This window comes from Lepidochelys kempii, chromosome 5 (genome assembly GCF_965140265.1).
Source record: "Lepidochelys kempii isolate rLepKem1 chromosome 5, rLepKem1.hap2, whole genome shotgun sequence".
NCBI lineage: Eukaryota > Metazoa > Chordata > Testudines > Cheloniidae > Lepidochelys > Lepidochelys kempii.
The window spans coordinates 25,371,114-25,394,471 of NC_133260.1; the positions used below are offsets into that span (position 1 = coordinate 25,371,114).

General features: G+C 40.8%; 1 protein-coding gene across 3 annotated transcripts in view; it reads left to right on the forward strand.

Moving 5' to 3' along the window:
- Window positions 1-23,358, forward strand: part of SPEF2 (sperm flagellar 2) — a 61,551-nt gene that overhangs the window by 5,322 nt on the left and 32,871 nt on the right. For all 3 annotated transcript variants that reach the window (XM_073343745.1, XM_073343743.1, XM_073343744.1), the window contains 7 exons: window positions 3,825-4,077; window positions 5,089-5,259; window positions 7,380-7,520; window positions 11,117-11,199; window positions 15,253-15,469; window positions 21,737-21,925; window positions 22,935-23,122. In XM_073343745.1, coding sequence (XP_073199846.1) covers window positions 3,825-4,077; window positions 5,089-5,259; window positions 7,380-7,520; window positions 11,117-11,199; window positions 15,253-15,469; window positions 21,737-21,925; window positions 22,935-23,122 — 1,242 coding nt within the window. The remainder of the gene's footprint in view (window positions 1-3,824; window positions 4,078-5,088; window positions 5,260-7,379; window positions 7,521-11,116; window positions 11,200-15,252; window positions 15,470-21,736; window positions 21,926-22,934; window positions 23,123-23,358) is intronic.

A 23,358-nucleotide genomic window follows, 5' to 3' on the forward strand; every position in this document is an offset into this window, starting at 1 on the left:
CAGATGACGCAAAAATTGGTGGAGTGGTAATTAATCCATTGTCAGTTATACAGAGAAATCTGGATCACTTGTTAAACTGGGCTTATTAAAACACAAGTTCAGATGCAGCCAAGTTCAAGGTCATATATCTAGGAACAAAGAATGTAATACTTACAGGATGGGGGACTGTATCCTGGAATGCAGTGACTTTTAAAAGGCCTTAGGGGTCATGATGGATAACCAGTTGAACATGATCTGCCAGTGCAATGCTGTGGCCAAGTGGGCTAGCACAATCCTTGGTTTATAAGCAGTGGGAACATCACATAGGGAGGTGATACTACCTCCATATACGGCATTAGTGAGACCATTACTGGAGTAAAAATGAAGGTCTGTTTGATACTAGGATTCTCTGTAAGGAGAACTCTTCAGTGTAGTATATCTTTACTGAACCATGTTACAGAAAGAGCTTAGCCTCTCCATAGCTATTTGTGAAACAAGGCTTAAGTCATAAGCCTGATTTTTCTCCTTCCATTTCTTATGTTTGTCAAATCAAAGCCAATCCATTTGAAATTGGACAGGGCATGATTTTTAGGAGAGATACTTTTGAAGGAATTATGAGAAGGTCATGGGCGGTGCGTGAACCGCTGGCTGGGGGAGGCTAGACCCCAAACCCCACCCCTTCCCCCCGCTGGAGCTGAGCCCCGACCAGAACCCAGAGCCACTGCCCCCACCAGAGTGCAGAGACGCCCCCCCCCCACTGCGGCCACTGGCCCAGTCCTGCGGCTAGTCCCTCAGCCCCAAAGGAGCACCGGGAGGGCGGGCGGTGCGCGACCGCAGCCTTCCCAACCCCGGAGCACCAGGAAGGCAGGCGGCCCTGGCCTCCCCGGTCCTGGAGCACCGGGAAGGTGGGCGGCACACGGCCCCAGCCTCCCCAGCCCTGGAGTACCAGGAAGGCAGCTGTCATGCGGAGCACTGAGGGGCCAGAACTGTAGGACTAGAGCTGCCTCCCCCAACCTATGCGACCCACCGCCCATGGACAAGGTGTTATAACAAAGTATTGTGGGGTTTAAAGGATGAAGTGGTCTACTTTTGGAAGTTTTCCTGTCTCTTTAGCTGGTCATAATTCAAGTGGCTTGGTCTAGATATTTCAAATTTGTATTTAGTGTAGTGTCTCTAGTCAGTACTGTTGACTTTAACGATGTTTGCAGGATAATTATTTTGTTAAAAACCCACTTGACCAATGTTTGCTTTAAAACTCATATTTGGTCTCACAGGTCTCTCAAGTTGTGCTGGTACTCATCCTATAACATCTACCCTCAAACTTAAGGGAAAGTTACAAGGGGATGGAGTGGAGGCTACCTTTTCCATGGCTGTTGCTGGGGAAAGTACATTGCTTTTCCTGTTTGAATGAACAAGATATATATTGGCTCTTTCCTTCCTCTCAACTTTCTCACCTCCTTCTTCCCCCACCCTTTTAATGTCTGATTTTTTTTTTCACACTATGGGCTCTTCATACTGCATATCTATGTAGTGTGACAAAGTTCCTCCTCTACCTTGGTGGGTCTTGCGCTTATTGGCGGATTTGCTCGCCTTTGAGCTTCACGGCAGCCCTCAGCCTGGCTGTTTTTCTGAACCCACAGTCCAGGTCAACTCCTCCTGTGTCTGACCAGGAGTTGGGAGGATTTGGGGGGAACCCGGGCCCACCCTCTACTCTGGGTTCCAGCCCAGGGTCCTGTGGAATGCAGCTGTCTAGAGTGCCTCCTGGAACAGCTGTGTGACAGCTACAACTCCCTGGGCTACTTCCCCATGGCCTCCTCCCAACACCTTCTTTATCCTCATTATAGGACCTTCCTCTTGGTGTCTGATAATGCTTGTACACCTCAATCCTCCAACAGTCTGTGTTCTCACTCTCAGCTCCTAGTGCCTCTTGCTCCCAGCTCCTCCCGCGCACACCACAAACTGAAGTGAGCTCCTTTTTAAAACCCAGGTGCCCTGATTAGCCTGCCTTAATTGATTCTAGCAGCTTCTTGGTTGGCTGCAGGTGTTCTAATCAGCCTGTCTATCGTAATTGTCTCCAGAAGGTTCCTGATTGTTCTGGAACCGTCCCTGTTACCTTACCCAGGGAAATGGGACCTGCTTAGCCTGGGGCTAATATATCTGCCTTCTATTACCCTCCTGTAGCCATCTGGCCCGACCCTGTCACAATAGATATAGTTTATGTATGCAATATATTGTCCGTATGGCTGGTGGGGAAACTGATTTTTTTTTCTCTCAAAAATTCATGGGATAATATTTGTTCCAAATTTTTTGGAGGAAGAATTTGGGTTTCACTAGAAATTTCAAAAGAGATTTTTTTGTTTCATTTTGTTTTTGAAATGTTTAAATGAAAATTTTTGTTTTGACTTAATGTTGTTTTGGTTTGTGGAAACAGAAACATTTCAGTCTCCTGCATCGGGAGTTTTCTTCCCAGAGGATGACTTTATGGTAGCAGCCCAGAATTAAACTGAAGGCATCACCGCATCTCAGTGTACTACACTTATGTAGGCTTCTGAACCTTCTTCCAGCTAATGGTCTGCTGCTCTTCCTCAGATAAGCAGTTGTTCCTGCTGTTCCTAAAAAACATGACTGGAGTAAGGGGCCAAGTATCAGTCAGAGGCATGTCCCTCATTTTTTTAACGTATCAGTCAGAATTCACTTCTGATGTAAATTATGCAGGAATTGGAATTTACAGTAAGTTTCCCATTGACTGGGCAAAGGACATTGTAGTAAACTCTTCCAATGAAATAGGAAGTAGTAGGGTAGAACTTCTATCTAATGACATATCCACTTAGCAAATTAAGGTGGGCTTGGAGAACAGGTAGGCATACTTGTGCTAGCTTTAATCTACTTAGCACAGATAACAGTATAGTAGAACTTCAGAGTTATGAACACCAGAGTTATGAACTGACTGGTCAACCACACCCCTCATATGGAAACGGAAGTACGCAATCAGGCAGCAGCAGAGACCAAAAAAAAAAGCAAATACTAAAAAAAATAAAGGGAAAGTTTTAAAAAAAAGATTTGACAAGGTAAGGAAACTGTTTCTCTGTTTGTTTTGTTTAGAGATGGTTAAAAGAAGCATTTTTCTTCTGCATAATAAAGTTTCAAAGCTATATTAAGTTAATATTCAGTTGTAAACTTCTGAAAGAACAACCATAATGTTTTGTTCAGAATTATGAACATTTCAGACTTACAAACAACCTCTGTTCCCGAGGTGTTCATCACTCTGAGGGTCTACTGTGGTAATGAAGGCGTGGCAGCACACATTTCAGCACAGGCTAGCTGCCCCCGTACAAGTGCATCAGGGACTCTGGGTACGTACTTGGGTTGTTAGCCTGCAGTGAAGTCCTTGCTGCCGTGTCTTCACTATTAACCATGCTAGCTAGATTAAAGCACTATCCACAGTACAATCTAAGTAAAGAGCTTTTTTAACCAGTCGTATACCTTTTTAAAATAAATCTAACAAAAATCCTAGATTGCTTTTAGACTCCAGTTGAGCTTTCGTATTTTGAATTGTTTCTTTTGAGAGTGTATCAACGAATAATCCATTATTTCTGTATTCACCATGCACATTACAACCTACTTTTAACTCTTATTCAGAGTCAGTTTTTTTCCATATACCCTGATATAGTGGTATATATCGTCACAGTGCTTACTGCAGCAATTTGGACTTTCAGGTAGTGTTTCTAGTGGTCCCTTCGGGCTTTAAGATCTATGAAAATAAACTTTATGAAGTGCAAAGTGACATAGTACTTTATAGTAGCAAAATACCATACTACATATAGTTTTGTTTTTTAAACATATAGGGTTGCAAACTCTAAACTTAACAATTTTTCTCGCCTGGAACCAACACTTCAACTCCTTGGTGTGCAGTTTGACCAAAATGAGGCCCAAAATATCATGACTGAACAGCATGGGGCTGCAACCAAGCTTTTGTATCAACTGTATGTTGCCCTAGAAAAAAAGAAAAAGACAGGGCTCACGGGAGTCGCCATGGAAGCAATGAGACCTGCAGCACCTGCAAAGCTCCAGGGCATTGAGAGTGAGTTGTATCGAGAGGTAGGTTAATTAAGTTTGTCATATACATCACTAGATAATCAACAGACTAAAATGCATCACATTTACATATACCTTTTGGTAACAAACAAACAAAAAAGCATTCAGCTCATTTAACTCAACCTTCTGTTCAACAAAGAGTACCTATGTGAAGTGTCTGTGACAGATGCTTAGTTTTCCATCCCCTTCATTGATTCATAGGCAGGCCAATCAGCTTCAAGATTCTCTGTTTACTTGCTTTGCCTCTTTCCATTTGTTGCCTACTTTCTTCCCCAGGCTTCTTTTTTGCCTCAAAGGAAATAACAGCACAGGTCAGTAGTTTTACAGCAGCTGCCATCTTATTCTTCTCGGCAGTACAGTTTGCATGCTGAAATTGAGCAAAGAGCAGAAGACTGAGAACAGCGTTAGAGGTGTAGGTCCTGCCAGAGCACACACTCCCTGATCTCATTAATAGTGCTCTCTGAGAGCAGGCCACACTCCCTCATGAGGGTGAGCAATTTTAAATAAGCTGTATGTTGTGAACCAAATTTATCCCTTGTTTATATGTGTTTGATGGCACAAAATAAGACATAGGACTTCACTGGCAGAACGATCCTCAAGGAAAGTGGGAGCAGCCATAATATCCCTTCACCAAGGAGGTTGTATGTGGATAGCACAAACCAAAAAGGGAAAAGAGGTGCAGCTAAAGTAATAAGGAACACCTGATTCAGCATTTCCTGCAACTGACTGACTTCATGGGTTCAAATACCATTTGCCGTTCTGTAATTTACAACTCTCTATGTCAATTGCAGAAAATCTGGCAACTTTTCTGGAAAAAAAAATCCTGTATATCTGGCTGTTGTTCTGCGTACATCAGTATATGGGAAGTGCCTATTCAAAACTATTTTCTTAAATGTCCCTTTAGGACAGTTTTGAGTTTTGGAGGTACAGTAGTTTAATGTTTAAGTGCTTAAATGTAATGTTTGTGTTACTGTTTCTAACTCTGAGATATCTTGAAACATTATTTCATCATAGCGTCTTAGAAACCTAATGCCACGGCAGACTGACTTGAGACTGCAACAGGTTTCAGAGCATTTTGAAATGAAATCTAAGCACATGGAAAATAAAATAGCTCGTATACAGTTTGCAGAACAACAGAAAGTTCAAAAAATCCAGGAGGAGCAAAGAGCCCAAGACATTGAAAAGGTGAAAAGCCAATTTATTTTTTCATAGCAAGAATCCAATCCTGCAGATGTTTACTTATGTAAACTTTATGTGTTTTATTAGTCCTGTTGAAGGCATTAATTCCCTTTATATTGCTCCACATGTACATATTGATGGAGAAGCTGAAAAAGTATAACACTCTTAACAAACATAAAGATGTGGCTGTATAACCAATAGTATTTTATAAATCACCTAAAATATTAATATTTACTCACACACACACACACACACTAAAGTGTTTGGTGTGTTTGTATATTGTCATCACTCAAGTGAATTGTTAGAAATAAGGATAAAGGGCAAATGCCACAATCACATGAAAAGTTGTAATATCCAAACATGACATGTAACGTGAAGAATCTTCTATGATTATAAAGTGGGTCTTATCAGTTTAAGAAAAGAAAGAAAACTATCCTTACCCATCTAAATATTCTTTACCAAAAAATGTAAATGACATTTAAAATCACGCTTCTCTTATCTTTGATATAATGGTCCCTTTTGGGGTTGATTTTTTTGTTTTGTTTTTTGTTTAATCTCAGGAGGTAAATTGCTTTTTCCACCCAACCTCAAACTCTTATCCATGTATACCTAATCTAATGTATTCTGCTTGAAGGTGTCACTTTGGTATCTATCCCACCTCCTGACCCACGGATGCAGCTTTACCTCTTCCTACTTTATAATCTCAATTGATGTCCAAAAGATTGGATCTGAAGATAGCTTCAACAATTGATCAAAAAGGCACAGGAGAATTGGTGCTTGACTGTATTTGAAATGCTACTCAGAGATATCACATGGGGTACTCGTTGCTTCTAAAGAGGGAAAAAAAGTAAATTTTAGAAGAGAATAGGAAGCCTTTCAACATACTGTTTTTTCCCTCAGTTCAGAGCAGCACTTCAATATCATTGGGGGATGGGGTTCTTCAGTCCTTTATCAATCAATTGTTGAATGAGGAGTATTAATTTCAGATTCAGCTTATATTATTTTATCCAATTTAATTTTAAAAGCCTTTTGAGAGAGAGGACTAAGGGTGGTGAAAGGGGAAAGTAGAAGAGACAAAAAAAAATGCAAAAAAAGCAGAGGAGACATAGGAAAAATGGTGAGAGTCCATGCAACTTTCTCTCAGAGAAAGAAGAGAAATGAAAAAAGGGAAATGTTAACATATGCAATTGTCAGTGAAAGAAGAAAGTCTTTAATTATTATATTACCAGTTTTTAATTTTAAAAATATACATATTACAAATTTTGATTATTAAAAAATCCTCCATCTGATAGATCAGTAGTCATGTTTTGTGGAGGCACACTGGTATTATCTGTAATGGAGTTGAGTAAATAAAAATAGTGTGACACTGAGGTCTATCCCTCTCCCTCTGTGGTGGCACAAAATGGGGAAGGGCCACAGAGTAGTGCACCTTCACAGTGGTGGGGAGGGAAGACGTGGCTGTGAGCACTTGGGAGTGCAGGGTTGGCGATGCTACAAGCTGCTGGGGGTGCCTATCTGCACAGGGAGGGGATGAGATGAAGACCCTGATTCCAACATACCAGTAAAGCTGCATAATGACTCCTGGATGCATCTTTGGAAGAATGTAGCAAGGAACATTTCTTTGTGTACTATTCCCCACTACTACCAGCCCCAGGAGGCGTTCTGCATTGTGAAGACATACACCTTCTGATACTGTTGTTTGAATAGTATACCTCCCTCCCCCAACGTGGACCAACCACATGCGGAGCCATAGTGTGCTAGAATGTTGCTATGACTGTTGATGAGTTAGAAAGTTAGTTTACAAAATCTGTTTTTGGCCCAGAGAAAAGATTGTTCACATGCGCATAGGGGATGACAAATCAGGAGAACTCAAAATACAGTCCTTAAGACTTAATTATACACAATATATAGAGATGGGCTGTTTGATTTCACATTTTTTTTTAATGTTCTACTTTTAGAAAAATGGTTTAATTGTAAGTTTTTATAGCACTACATGCAAGATTGGAACTTGTTTGTTCAAGTACTTTCTGCTTATAAGAATTTTTCTATGGATGAACTACAATGCTTGTACAGTATATTTTTACATACATTCAAGTAACTGAACAGATTTTATACTGGATATTCAGCATCGTAAGGGAAGAAGGAGACAAAATGAAATAATGGCCAGGATTCAAGCAGCTATTATACAGATTCCAAAACCACCACCAAACCGTACCTTGAAAGCTATTGAAGCCCAAAAGTTGTTAAAAAAGAAAAAAGAAGCAGAGGTAAGTGTTAACTCTTTTACTTTAAGTTTTAGTAACAATAAATTTTGAAAAGCAAGGAAACTCATAGTAGAAATCTACTGTTAGAGATGATATGCATACCGAATGGCACAGTTGATTTAACTGATTTCAACAATTACATCAGCATAAAAGAAAAGGAGTACTTGTGGCACCTTAGAGACTAAGTGCCACAAGTACTCCTTTTCTTTTTGCGAATACAGACTAACACGGCTGTTACTCTGAAACTTGTCATCAGCATAAAACAGATTTCAGAGTGGTAACTGTGTTAGTCTGTATCAGCAGAAAGAACGAGGAGTACTTGTGGCACCTTAAAGACTAACAAATTTATTTCAGCATAAGCTTTCATGGGCTAAAACCCATTTCATCAGATGCATGCAGTGGAAAATACAGTAGGAAGATACATACAGAGAACATGAAAAAATGGAGGTTGCCATACCAATTCTTAACAAGACCAATCCATTAAGATGGGGTATTATCAGCAGGAGAAAAAAAACTTTTGTAGTGATAATCAGGATGGCCCATTTCAAACAGTTGAAAATTAGCATGGGGAAACAGTTTTTAGTTAGTGTAATGACTCATCCACTCCCAGTCTTTATTCAAGCCTAATTTAATGGTGTCCAGTTTGCAGATTAAGTCCAGTTCTGCTGTTTCTCGTTGGAGTCTATTTTTGAAGGGTTTTTTTTGTTGAATAATTGTGACTTTTAGGTCTGTGATAGAGTGACCAAAGAGATTGAAGTGTTCTCCGACTGGTTTTTGAATGTTATAATTCTTGACATCTGATTTATGTCCATTTATTCTTTTGCGTAGAGACCTTCCAGTTTGGCCAATGTACGTGGCAGAGGAGCATTGCTGGCACATGATGGCATATATCACACCATCCTGGCCACTATGGATGTAGAAGCCCTCTACACCAACATTCCAAATAAAGATGGACTACAAGCCTTCAGGAACAGTATCCCTGATAATGTCACAGCAAGCCTAGTGGCTGAACTTTGTGACTTTGTCCTCACCCACAACTATTTCACATTTGGGGACAATGTATACCTTCAAATCAGCAGCACTGCTATGGGTACCTGCATGGCCCCACAGTATGCCAACATTTTTATGGCTGACTTAGAACAACGCTTCCTCAGCTCTCATCCCCTAATGCCCCTACTCTACTTGTGCTACATTGATGACATCTTCATCATCTGGACCCATGGAAAAGAAGCCCTTGAGGAATTCCACCATGATTTCAACAATTTCCATCCCACCATCAACCTCAGCCTAGACCAATCCCCACAAGCAGTCAATTTCCTGGACACTACAGTGCTAATAAGAGATGGTCACATAAACACCACCCTATACTGGAAACCTACTGACCGCTATACTTACCTACATGGCTCCAGCTTTCATCCAGACCACACCGCACGATCCATTGTCTACAGCCAAGCTCTAAGATACAACCGCTTTTGCTCCAACCCCTCAGACAGAGCCAAACACCTACAAGATCTCTATCAAGCATTCTTACAACTACAATACCCACCTGCTGAAGTGAAGAAACAGATTGACAGAGCCAGAAGAGTACCCAGAAGTCACCTACTACAGGACAGGCCCAACAAAGAAAGTAACAGAATGCCACTAGCTGTCACCTTCAGCCCCCAAATAAAACCTCTCCAATGCATCATCAAAGATCTACAACCTATCCTGAAGGATGATCCCTCACTCTCTCAGAGCTTGGGAGACAGGCCAGTCCTTGCTTACAGATAGCCCCCCTACCTGAAGCAAATACTCACCAGCAACCACACACCACACAACAAAACCATTAACCCAGGAACCTGTCCTTGCAACAAAGCTCGTTGCCAACTGTGTCCACGTATCTATTCCAGGGACACCATCATAGGACCTAATCACATCAGCCACACTATCAGAGGCTCGTTCACCTGCACATCTACCAATGTGATATATGCCATCATGTGCCAGCAATGCCCCTCTGCCATGTACATTGGCCAAACTGGACAGTCTGTACGCAAAAGAATAAATGGACACAAATCCAACGTCAGGAATTATAACATTCAAAAACCAGTCAGAGAACAGTTCAACCTCCCTGCACACTCAATTACAGACCTAAAAGTCACAATTCTTCAACAAAAAAACTTCAAAAACAGACTCTAATGAGAAACAGCAGAACTGGAATTAATCTGCAAAGTGGACACCATTAAATTAGGCTTGAATAAAGATTGGGAGTGGATGAGTCATTACTTAACTAAAAACTGTTTCCCCATGCTAATTTTCCCCCTACTGTTACTCACACCTTCTTGTCAACTGTTTGAAATGGGCCATCCTGATTATCACTACAAAAGTTTTTCATGTTCTGTGTGTGTGTGTATCTTCCTACTGTATTTTCTTCTGCATGCATCTGATGAAGTGGGCTTTAAGCCATGAAAGCTTATGCTCAAATAAATTTGTTACTCTCTAAGGTGCCACAAGTACTCCTCGTTCTATCAGCATAAAACTGGCCTAATGCAGTAGTGAGTCTGGCCCAGTAACCTCTAAGGGCTTGATCCTGCCTACTTTACTTAGGGAAATCTCTCACTGACATAAATGAGAGTTCTTCCAGAGTAAGTAGTACAGAACCATGCCTGAAATTAATCTTTGGTAATATTTTAGGATCCACTCTAGCCACATTGAAGTCAGCGGAAAAATTCCTGTTGACTTTAATGCAAGTTGTATCAAGCCCTTAGTCATTTCCTTACGATTTGTGACTGTTGTACTTCTGTAATTTATTAACTCTTTTACAATATGCTATATATAAGTGTCATTGACAACAAAAATACTAGTAAGATTTAGAACTGGTAGCTGTCTCATATCAAAGCAAGGAAGACTGAAGATATTTTTGCTGGATTCTTTTATGTTACACTACAGCATGTAATACATTTAAAGCTTTTTGGAGAATGCTTCCCATTCAGAAATTTGGATCATGTTGTACTTAAGACTAAGTGGGACAGATTTTACCCTGACTCACATTCTGTACAACCAAATCTAGTTGAGAAGTTTGAAGGCGGTCAGCGGGAGGTGGGGTGCAGGAGAGGGAAGAGAGATAATTTAGTTAGTCCTAGTCTCTTTTGGAATTTACTAAATGAGTTGGATTACACAGGATGTAAAATAAGGCTAAGTTTGGGCTACTGAATCCAAATTACAACATACTTGGCAAAGAACAGTATACTTAAAAAACCCTGATTGGAATGAACTCTTCACAGGACTTGAACTGACTTAGTAGTCCAGCAAACTATATTGTGCAGAATGGAAGACTGTAAAGCTCCAGATGCTGTCTTTACAATGGGTTGACTTCTATGTAGGAAAAGAGGAAAATACGGTGAAGTGAGTGTATAGGAGCATGACAAAAGCTTGTCTTCTGTCACCCTGGACTAGCTGATACGTAATATGTTCTTAATATAATTTGTTTTAAGGCATTAAAATGACATTAAAAATTCTCTATATAATAATTACAGTACAAATTCAAATTGTTAATAGTTGAATCCATCTTTTGTGGTTTTAGGGAAGGTAAGACAATTGAAATGTCTGTGCTGTTTCTCTAGGATGTATACGTGGAAATTAAGAAGTTTGAGACATTTATGAGGAAAGAGAGCCCCACTTCTGGTAGCACACAAGTCACTGACAGGTAATGTTTGAACCAAGTTAACATCAATGAAACTGTGGTCACCAGGGGAAAAAAAAGAAATATCCACTAGTTTTGTGGTTCTATTAATGCAACTGTTCACTCCCTATCAACTGTTGTCATTTTTATTATGAAGTATACCTCATTTTCTACTTTTAAATTTTGCAGTCAGACAAATAGAAATTAATATCCCTAAAGAGCCTTTCTCAGTTGCTTATAACTTTCTCAAACTTTCACCTTTTTAGGCTTGTGTTTTCCAGGTCTTGTCTCAAAGAATGTTTGGAAAGTATGAGTACATTTTTTTTTAAAGTAGCCCACATTTTTTCTCTCAAAAAAGCTTTAGAGTAGAAACTTAATATTTGTACAGAAATAATCTGTAAATTGGACATGTGCCTTCCCATGGTACTGTGATAATCTGTTTTGTTTTGGCCAACTAATAAGAGTCTAAAACATACATCATGTATTCACACTGACTTTAAAAAAAGTAGTAGTGTCCTGCTGTCACTGCATTATGTGTGAAGATGCATAAAGATTAAGATCTTTCACTGTATATATTGAAACCTTAATCCTGCACAGACTTACGCACACAGTTACTTCCTTGAAGCTGATGGAAAGTTAAGTGAATGCATTAGTCTGTGGACAATTGGGGCTTGAATGAGGTAGGGCTACTTCTGAGTGCACATGAACTCTTGCCTCACTGAAGTTCTGATCCTGCAAACACTTAAGCATGTGTTTAACTTTGCAAATGTGAGTAGTCCCAGTGAATCAATGAGACTGCCCACATGCAGTGGGTTACAGGGATCAGTTCAGCTAATTTATCCATCAGTTCCCCCTGTTTTCTTGGGCGAAGAATTCCTTAAATGTGATAGACTAAGATTCATGTTTCCAGATTTCATACTTAGGCAGATATTTTATGCACATGAGTATCCTATTTTTAGTTGATTTTTCTAAAACTTTTATTTTTCACTGGAGAACAACTTTTTGTGTAATTACGACAGAGGAGAGTTGTTTCAGGCTATCTAATTATTGATTTTAATCACTGTATTTCTCACTAGTCATCTGAAGATGTTTTTCAACATGAACTTCTTCCTCTAATTTGGCCTTGCCAAGGAGCTTCCAATTTCATATTCCTAGAACCTTAATGCCTGCATAAAATAGCTATAGAAGCAGGTGCTCAGATACTGCCGTGATGAGCACAGTACAAGAGCCTATGTAGAATAGAACAGAATAAAATAGAAACAGCACATGATTTGTCTGGTTGAGAAACTGTATGTACTGGGCATCAAGAAGCCCTGGAAGAAAGACACCTGCTGTTGGTATGCCCTACCTCTGCTTTAGCAGGAGACTGAAAATAATATAAAGTGGCTTCAAGAGCTACTCAGTGCCTTTCTACTTGGGGTGCTTACATTTTTCTGGTATGGTTTTTAGACTGAGGAAACAAAATACCTTTCAAACACATAACACACCACTTGAACAGCTATATGATAAAACCAACATAAATTAAAGCTGCACTGTATATATTAAACAGAATATTTTCTCTGTTAATTAATTCCACTCCAAACCCACTAAAGATATAGGCACTCTGTCTATTTTAAAAAATAGCCACACTGACAAAAACAACATACTGGTTTCAAAGAGGTGATAAAAGCTCGTTCCCCAAAATCAGAACTAAGGGGACAACTGTTTGTTAGTCAGAAGGGGCAGAGCAGGGAGGCAGCAACTTTATTACTGTAAAGCAATATATAATCTTCAAGTGATTAATCCACAAGGATTCCACTCGGTGTTCTTGCACCCTAGGCACACAAGACCAGGTTCTTTTGGCCAGCAGGGTCTGTTGAGGCCATGCCTGCCCACTCTGTGCCCTCACCCCGGAGGCCATGAAGAACTGAGTGTGCCCAACCATCCATCCGTTCCTTTTTAGCACCTGTGGGAGGAAGATGGAACCCTCCAGTGTGCACCTGCTTCTCTGCATATTATGTGAATTTAGGGTTAATTGTTAGTCTTGCTGCCCATTGGCAACACAAATAACAATAATAAAAAAATCTTATTTTAGTCAGGTTTTGCTTTACAGCTAGAATCACCCTGTATTCATGGGCACTAGCAAAATGGCAGAAGCAAAATCTCTGGGGTTTAAGACCTGTGTCTGATGTGAAGCTTCAGTGCCACTTAACAATAGACACTCTAGGTGCCTATTTTGTTTAAGAGAGGGATGTATTCCTGAACAATGTACTATATGTCACTTCTTCTCTAAACAGGCTCAAAAAGTGAGAGAAGTCTTCCTAAAATTGTTCCTTTTGGTGTGCTATATGTAAGCCTCCTTGGACACCAAAAGGAGGGAGGCAGCTCGACCTCAGTCAGTCTTTCTCCATGAGCCCTCGGGTGAGTCAAGATTCCACCCAAAGCTAAACTGACCAAGAAGCCCCAGTCATCTGCCGCCTCCTTTCTTCAGTGACCTCTGATAGGGTAGGAAGAAACACTACTCCTGAGCTGGCCAAAGAATAGATCACCTTCTCTAGTGCCTACTGAGTTGAGGCACAAAACTTATAAGTCTTAGTAGTGTCAGGCTCAATAGTGCAGGGGCTGAAAATAGCCTGAGATGGTCCCTCTAGCATGCCAGTACTGACTGTTAAGAGTGCTGGCAGTACCCACAAAACCTGCAGGCCCTATCTCTCTCAGTACAAATCCTTTGGTACTGTACAGGCAACCTTGGAAGCATGTTCCTTGGTGCCCAGTGTATCAATACCTACTATGTTGGTATCCGGGGAACATATGGTATGAGTGATTTATTTTGGGGTCCAGTACCAGAGTCTACTTTCCTTGAAAGGTTTAGGGTGATGAGAACTAAGTCACCAGCCACAGAATGTTAAGGAGGTATTTCTGGTACCAATTTCACTCCCTACCTAGTTAAGGAAAGCACAACAGAGCCAGGGAGCTCCTGACAGGATGGCCCCTCCCTTGTGTAGTCCTTTTCTTTGCCCACAGTGGGGTATAATAGAAACTGCTCCCCTTCCCCCCGTACTCTTCTTCCTTAGGTAGTACAATGGAAATCAGGAAGAGTCTCTGGAGAGGTATCTGTCTATGGTAGGAAACAACCTAGGTTTCACAGGGAACATCCTTCTTGGTATCCCTCCCTCACTGTCAGTCCCTCGCCCCAGTACTCATATCTTATCAGCCTTATTCCTCCTGGCAGAGACTTTAGCTATACAAGCCCTGTGGTCCTACTACACTGCGCTTTAGGAAAGGGTCAGTGAAGATGGGTCCTCTAGGCCTGCCTAGAGAGGCTACACGGAAGCAGCCAATCAGAGCCCAGCAGGCTCAGATTAGAAATGGTGTAGGCGAAAACTCACAAACTCTGGACATCATGTACCCTTCTGTACCTGGCAGGCTTACCATGCCTATAAACAAAGGATGGTTGGCACCTCAAAAGGTGGCACCTCAAAAGATCTGTAGCACTCATCAGCATCCATTTGGCCACATCCAAGTGAGCTGACAGGATGTACCAAGTCCACCAGATCTCAGGCAGCCTCTGCTGCCTGTTTGAAGAATGTCCTTAATTCTGAAATCTGTAGGGCAGCTAATGGACACTACATTTACAAGACACTACTGTTTGGTAGACTCTTTGAGACTGATCCTACTACCCACCTCCAAGTAGACAACTGTTCGTTAGTCACCAAGAGTGGAATACATATGGACAATCCCTCAAAGGAAGAAGAATGGTTACTAGCCTTACCGAAAACGGTGGTTCTTTGAGATGTGTTTTCCATTTTGATTCCATGACCCACCCTTCTTCCCCAATCCTGTGTAGTCCTAATCCTCTGGGATTCTGTACTGGCAAGGGAATGGTTGGGCCTGCTAAGCCCTCAAATGGGGGACACAAGGACATTCAGGGTGCAGGTGTGGACCTAACTGACACCAGTGGCCAAAATAATCCAAACTCATATGCATGTGGCTCATGTGACCAAGAGTGGAATCCACATTGACAACACCTCTTGAAGAATCACACTTAGTGTAAGGTTAAGTAGCCGTTCTTTTGATGTTCAACATGTATTTTCTTAGCACTGTACAGGACACCTTGCAGATACAGGAATTAGACATAACAGCTCCAGACACCACAGCCCAGAGAACTACTGAATTATTGAGCACTTATTCAGATGATGAATATATAAGAAAAATTCAAAAACGTCTAGAGGAAGACAGTTTTGCCCGGGAGCAACGAGAAAAAAGACGACGGAAGATGTTAATGGAACAGCTAATAGCCCACGAAGCACAAGAGGTGAGGTATTTGTGCCGATGTGCTGTCTCGCATGCAGAATTGCCAATTTGCAAGTATCTAAATGGAAAAATAAAATAACAATTTGTTGTTTAATTGCACCCTTACAGCAGTCTTTAGCTATCTGATTTTTTTCACCCAGAATTACAGAAAGAGCTCGACTTTTTATAATTCAAAAACCTAGAGATGTCATCCTTATCTCACATTTCTCTTACATGATGGTAGCAGTCAGGGTGATTTACTGCAGCAGTCCTAAGAGGCAAATGTTTTGCTATAGCATGTAATGATGTTGGGAAGCTGGGAATATCAAGTGGGAAGTCACTGGTGTGCTGGAACTTTGCATGTTTGATCTTAGTCCTCAGGTGATATTTCTGTTTTGGGGGGCTTTGAACAAACTCTGTTCAGATGTTTTTATTAGGTAAATGGAGAAAAATTATATCTATAAATATATAGCTATATATAGAGAGAAATAATTATACTAAATCCTCAAATTGTGAAAGCTGTCATTGAAGTTCAACTGAAGTCAATGAAGCTAAGATGTTTTACACCAGCTGAAGATCTGGCCCCCAAAAAATGGTTGAACTTAAAAATTTCAAACTTTATACATGGCTAGCTCTCAAAGAGGCATAGTCACTTGGTAAGTTTAAAACAGATAATAATGAAGTTAAATGATTAAAATCTTTCTTTTGTGCATTCAGTAAAAGTTGTTAAATATTTAGAACTAGATTGTGACTTTCTAAAGTGGCTGTGCTGGGAAGTAGGGGGAGGCAAGGATTCCCCAAACCTCTTGCATGGCTGCATTAGAGTTAGCCAGATCTTAGATCTGGGCAGTGCTTAATTTGTAATGAAAGAGGTGCTGGGGCTCAAGCAATTTTTTTACTTTCATAATCGATGCGGCAAGCCCAGAGCTGCCAGGGCTATGAACTGCCAAGCCTAGAGGTGCAGAGGCTCAGCCCTGGCAAGTCCTTGCACAAATTAAGCACAAGATCTATGTGCTGGTAAGGGGTAGGGAGTAGACAAAGATGGCTGGCTTTGTGGAGGGGAATGCTGTGTCTCAAAATGGGTTTTGCAGTTACTCCCCTTAATCCCCACAATCCCCTCAAGTTTATTTAGCCTCAGAGTTGGGGTGAGTTTGTTGTCCTTAGTGTGTGTGTTTGCTGCTTGACTGAAGTATATAGCGTGGTCTGTTTGTTTGGGGGACTGTGTACTGAGCTATCAGCCTGCTGGGCAAGGCTGAGAGTTTCTTAGTGAGGCTTTGATCCCCATGTCCTTTAGTACCCATCAACCCTTAACCGGGGGCAGGGCTACACAGCGAGACAAGGGGTTTAAAAAGCCCACTCCTAAGTGACCAGAGGAGCTAGTGACCAGGAGCAGTTAACCGGGGAGTTTTGCAAAGGAGTTTAGAGTGGGGGTGGGAGGGCTAGATACACTTCATTAGTATTCTTTAAACTTAAGGCAATAAATACTCCCAATAAAAAAAACAACAACAAGAAAGGAAAGAACTGCAGGAGTAAAAAGAGAATGCAGGCAGAAGTCCAGAAACAGAGTTTATTGCACTGAATGCAGCATGTATGATTGCCTGCCTTATGGGCCGGTGGCATATGTGTGCATTTGATGCAAGGAGCTCCTGTCCCTCAGAGACTGCGTACGGGTTTTGGAGACCAGAGTGGCTGAACTGGAGGAGCTAAGGGAGACAGAGAGGTACATAGATGAAACTTTCCGGGACGCAGGAGAGCAGTCCCACCCCAAGTCTGACAGCCTCTGTGCTGTTAAGGAGGATGAAAGTCTCAGGAACGGAAAACATCAAAGTGGAGCGGAGGGAAATGATCCCATAGTTGGGATCCTCCTTCCAGATGATGTCATGGTATCTTTTTGCACTGAGAATACCTCTTCGTGGGAGGGAACTCCAGTTATTAGGATGAGATGGGTAATAATAATGGGGGATTTGATCATTAGAAACCTAGATAGCTGGGTTTGCAATGACCAGGAGAACCACATGATGACTTGTCTGCCAGATGTGAAGATTGCAGATCTCTCGAGACATCCTGACAGACTTATTTGTAGTGCTGGGGAGGAGCCTGTGTTTGTGGTACATGTCGTAACAATGATATAGGGAAGGATAGGAGGCCAAATTTAGGCTGCTAGGTATGAGATTGAAGTCCAGGACCTCCATCCCATGATAGCATTCTCTGAAATGATTCCAGTTCCACAAACGTTATTATTGAGTCTTTTATTTTTATAGCCTCTGTATATTTGGGTCTTTTAAAGACAGATTATTTAAAACAACCTGCAGTTTCCCCTATCAGACGGAAGCTATCTTTTTAGAAACTTTCCCTTATCTCATTAATTATTTTTTTGAACCACACATCCTCCCTATTTCGTTCCTTCTGGCCTTATAACTCATTATTTTCAAGGCCTTTCTTTCACTTGCTAATTATGACCTTTCTTTACAACACATATTTCTTTCACCAAACTTAAAGTAACTTTAATTTTATAGTTTTATATTTATTCTACACTGACCATATACCCATGTGATATTACACTTGTTGTATGGGACTAGCCATAGTGCGTGAAGTTAAGCACTTGTATAAGTCTTTGAAGAAGTAGTGCCTTTCATGCGAAGACCTGAGTTCAGGGTTCTGTGCGTCTCCTTTCATGGTGATGACAATGTAAATAAAGCAGCATGAAGCTGCCCCATTCATCTTTAAATTAAAGATGCAGATAGAAATATAGTAATACATGAAATATGTGTAGTAATATATAGGTGTATGGTATGATACATAAACATAGAATTAATGTGTTTGGCCACTGGATGCCACTGTTGTCCCAAATAGATACAATTTTAAGCCTCTTATCATACATTTTCTCAAATGAGCACCCTTACAAAGCCATCTGTTGTTTAAGAACCTATTGTATCTTTTCTACAGTGACTTGGTGATTCTGAGTTTTACTATGGATTTTTAGAAATGCTGCAATATAAAACTGAAGTTATGATTTTGTCCTGTACCTTATTTTAGGTCTCCTTTCACATTTAGGCTTTGATGGGTTTTAATTCTTCCTACATTGTGCTACATTTTTTCCTATTAATTGTTGTGTTGAATTTGGTGCTTAAGAAAGGGAGAGGCTACAAGTGTTGATAAGAAGCCGATAAAGTAAGTAAGTGCTGTACAAGTTTCCACAAAGTGGGCTTGATCCTGCACCAATTTAAGTCAATGGCAACTCCTTCCCCCGTCCCTGACTTCAGTCCTGCAGGGTTCGGCACTGTGTGCTGCCAGTACACTTCAGTTTTGACCAGCAACACCACTGCTATTCTAGTTCTGGGTCTACTTTGAATAGAATCATTCAGCTGATTAACAGTTTTCTGATTAGGTGGAATGGAGCTAAAATAACACCACTGCAGTAATTTTAAATTAAATTGTGATTATACCCAGGTCTGCAGAAATGTCAGCCAACTTTCAAAGGGGAAAGTGCAATAACCAACTATGCTACCGAAACCTCAGGAAACTTGAGAGGTTACTATTTTCATAGATTAACCCTCCCACTCAATCTGTAGGCTACAGGTATTGGCACCCTTAAAATGACTACTTGAATGAAGCCTTAGTAACATTGTAAAATGTCACCTGTGTGATTTATGACTATGTATCATACAGTGCAATCATTTCAAAATTGTGTCAAACATGAACAAGACAAATTCTTTATTGAGTGTCCTCTGCATATTCCCACTCATGGGATGCACCAGTAGGTGCAGCTCAGTGCCTGTTGTACTCTCATGTGTCCCTCCCACCTCTTCTCTCTGCATTTCTGTGTGTTCTGAGGGTGAGACTACAAAAGGGAACATGGTGATCATCTAGACTGACCATCTGCAAAACACAGCTTATAGAACTTCTCTGAAACAATTCCTGTCTGAACTACAAGAAGTTTCTGAGAAAAACATCTAATCTTGATTATATTTAAAAATTGCCTGCGATGGATAATCTGCCATAGCCCTTAGTAAATTGTTCCAGTGGTTAATTACCTTCACCATTAAAATGTATGCCTTGTTAAAACATGGTTATTCTATTCAGTTTGAAACCCTTCCTCCATCCAACCCCCTCTTCCTGATCAGGGACTCTTTCATGAAAGCTTGTTAAAATCAGAGATTCAGTCCCTTGTAGAAGCTTGAGCAATAGAGGAGGTTCCAAGGGAATTCAGAGGTCAGGGCTTCTGCTCCAAATATTTTCTGGTATCTGCCTGGTGGGTGCTCAACTCCCCCTTTCCCCTCACCAGCCCTGCCCCTGCCCTGGCCCCACCCCCATTCCACCCCTTCCCCAAAGTCCCTGCCCCGCCCCACCCCACCTTTTCCCACCCCACCCCACCTCTGCCCTGCCTCTTCTCCGTCTCCTCCCCCTCCTTCCCGGAAAGTCCTTAGCACCGCCAAACACCTGTTAGGAGGACGGCGGTCGGGAAGCCCTGGGAAGGAGGGGGAGGAGTGGGGACGCGGTGTGCTGGCGGGAGGAGAAGGAGGTGAGGAGCTTGGCTGCCGGTGGGTGCAGAGCACCCGCTAATTTTTCCCTGTGGGTGCTCCAGTTTTCCCCTCTAGCCTCTTTCTCCACTCCTCTCCTCTTTTCTGAAGAAACTGAATTGGGACTCTTAGACAAGGTCCAATTACAGTTCTCTAAACTAAACTTTAAAGCTGTACGTTGCTTCTGGAGCAGGTGTCTGGGCTGCAGAGGGAATCTGTGATTTCCCTTTCAAGCCCTTCCACAGGACAATGGGACTTCAAAGGAAAACTGCAACTTTCACTCAAAGTGCAGTGCCTGGGCTGCAGAAGCAGCTGAAAAGTTTTGAAGTTTAAATTTTAGTTCAGAGATCTGAATTCATAAGAACAGAGGAGGGGCAGAAAGAAGCTGAAAACGTAAGCATGTCAATGAGGAGATACTACAAACTTTGGCTGCCACTGTATTTAACAAGGACAAACTCCTAAACCCTCCTTAAACTCCTAAATTAAGTAGGATAATAAGGAGAAACAGAAAATCAGTCCTCCTTTTCCTTTATGATTTTTTTCTTAACATTTATAATAGGCAGTTGCCTGACACTTCCTATTATAATTTTACCATCTTTAACTGTTTGGGCTGAAATTTTACAGGCTGGGCATCTACATCAGGCTGACTTATTTTTGCAACATTTTAGCATTTAGGGGAGGGAAAAGGAGGAGTTGTGTGCCTTTGTGTCAGGGATCTGCTTGTTGCCATCCCTGTGAAAATCCACCCAAATTTGTCATAAGACTTTAAAAAATTGCAGTCCACACATACTCACTAGAGACTTGCTAGATCTTCTTGAAAGATTCCATCTGTACTGGAGAGACAAGGTGGGTTAGGTGATATTTTTTTTATTGGACCAACTTCTGTTGGTGACAGGTTGGTCCAATAAAAGATATTACTTCATACATCTTGTCTCTCTAAAGTCCTGGGACTGATATGGCTACTACAGTACTCCATCCATCTGTACTAGGCATGCTTCAGCTCAGGGCTGAGCAGGACTTTCCTTGCAATTAAGCTCCAGGCTGATGCAGGCTATCTTGGGGCCAGGTCCACCACTAGAATGGAGAGTCACCTGTACTCAATGCCCCCACTCTACTGTGAGGGAGGAAGCTGCCTGAATAAAAAGCAGAGGGGATGTGCAGTTTCCACGGTATGCATCCGATGAAGTGAGCTGTAGCTCACGAAAGCTCATGCTCAAATAAATTGGTTAGTCTCTAAGGTGCCACAAGTACTCCTTTTCTTTTTTCATGTCAAGGGAGTAGATTAGGACAAGGAACCTTCAGAGGGTGAGAACTGGGATTGGATATGAGTTGTAGGATGGGGTTGGGGAAAGAAAGGGAAACTCGGACTAGTTGTTGCGGAGTGAGCATCACTACAACTAGAAAGAGAGAATTATTTGAAGCACAGAAAAGTCACATCAAAATTGTCTGTACATAGTATTTTCTTCAGTTTGTGTTAAAATTAATGTTAGCTGCCAAAATTTTAAGAAAGTTTATTTCTGTTGAGTATCTCATTAAAAGATTTTTAAGTGGTTATGTATTACTTGATAAGACCATAACTATATTATATTACTGATAGCATCATAAATAGAAATGTATGTTTTAGGCTATGTATGTTAAATAGGCATAGATGAAGACTGTCACGCTATTTTGAATAAACATTTTATATTGAGAGTATAGAATTTTCTGACACTAATCCATGAAATAGTTAATCACTATTTAGCATAGTTTACAATATTTTATTTTTTTAGGAGGCTTACCGGGAAGAGCAACTTATTAATCGATTAATGAGACAGTCCCAGCAGGAGCGGAGGATTGCTGTGCAACTCATGCATGTTCGGCATGAAAAAGAAGTGCTATGGCAGAACAGAATTTTCAGAGAAAAACAGTATGAAGAAAGACGACTGAAAGAGTTCCAAGAAGCTCTTGACAGAGAGGCGGTAAAAGATTAATTATTCAATATATTGTGCAGAGCTGTGTCTACCTCCCATACATGAGCCCAGATTTTTAAAGGTATTCAGGTATTGCCCAGCCAGTGTTGCAAGGCCTAAGTGACTTAGGAGCCTGTCTCATTTTCAAAAGTGACTTAAGCACTTGGGAGCCTAAGTCCGAATGAGATGTTATGCCAAATGGTATGCGTACAGCAGGGCATGGCATTCACCCTTTCTAGCCCCGTCCCCTCATTCTATCTTCCCCCCAGTCATTAATTCTCATTAGGAATCTCATGCATCCAGGAGTCTGTAGGTATTGATCAGGGATTCTCCAGAATTACACCTCCTGACCACCAGGGCCCACTGTGCCCTTGGGAGTGCTGATAGCCAAGCTGCTGTTTCTCCTTTCCGATTTATGTGCAAAAATTTTGGAAGGTGGGGGTTCTAAAGTTCAAATAGCATCTGTATCTTTGTCTTAATTCTTTGCAGATTAGGCCCTTGCTGTTTAAATTGTGTGCCACACCTTCTAAAATGTATTTAATGGCTGAAATCCTGGCCCAATTGACTTTGAGAGGGGTTTTGGTATTGACTATACTGGGACTAGGATTTCACTCAGTGTCTGCATGACTGTTCTTCATGAATAGCAAATGTACTCTCTCCAAGTTTTAAGGTTAAAATGGCTTTTTTTCAGAAATCACTGAAAATTTTTTTTTACTTGCTATGGGAGAAGTAACCTTTTGCTCCTTTACTTCAGTATATTAGTAACAATTTTGCAAAAAGCAGGGACTTACAGAGTCTTCAGAGGTTGTATTCAAGCTTCTGCAGGTCTTAATTTGTTATTACCTGCTATATATCATTTGATTAATGAATCTGATAAAAATGTTTTCAATTCTTGACTCAAGTTCATAGTCTTTTTAAAAATGCTTAGAGTAATCTTTAAACTTTTTTTTATTGCTATGCCAGTGCAAGTTAATGTCCAATCTAATTTAAAAGTTTGCTTTTGAAAAAAAATCCTTAGGCTCTTGCAAAACAAGAAAAAATTGATTATGAGGAACATATTTGCAAAGAAAGAGACCTACATGAGAAAATTGCTGCTGAAAGAGCGGAGGCTCGATATAAAAAGCATTATTCCATGTGTTGGGAAGTGATTGACCAAATTATTGATCTGTCAACCAAAACAGGAGAATATCGAATGTTGACGAACAAGTAAGTAAATTTCAGAAGTCAGAGAAAAGAAATATATAAGAAACAGAATACAGGGAAAGGAATCATGAGTTCTGTTTCTCATATTCAATGTACTGGAGCTAATGTGACTATGGAAAAATTAATCTCAACTTCACAGTATTAATTACTTTAAACGGGAAATACTTTTCAATATTTTCACATTTTTTGCACATGAAGTATTAATAATAATAATAAAATATTATATTTGTAGTACAACC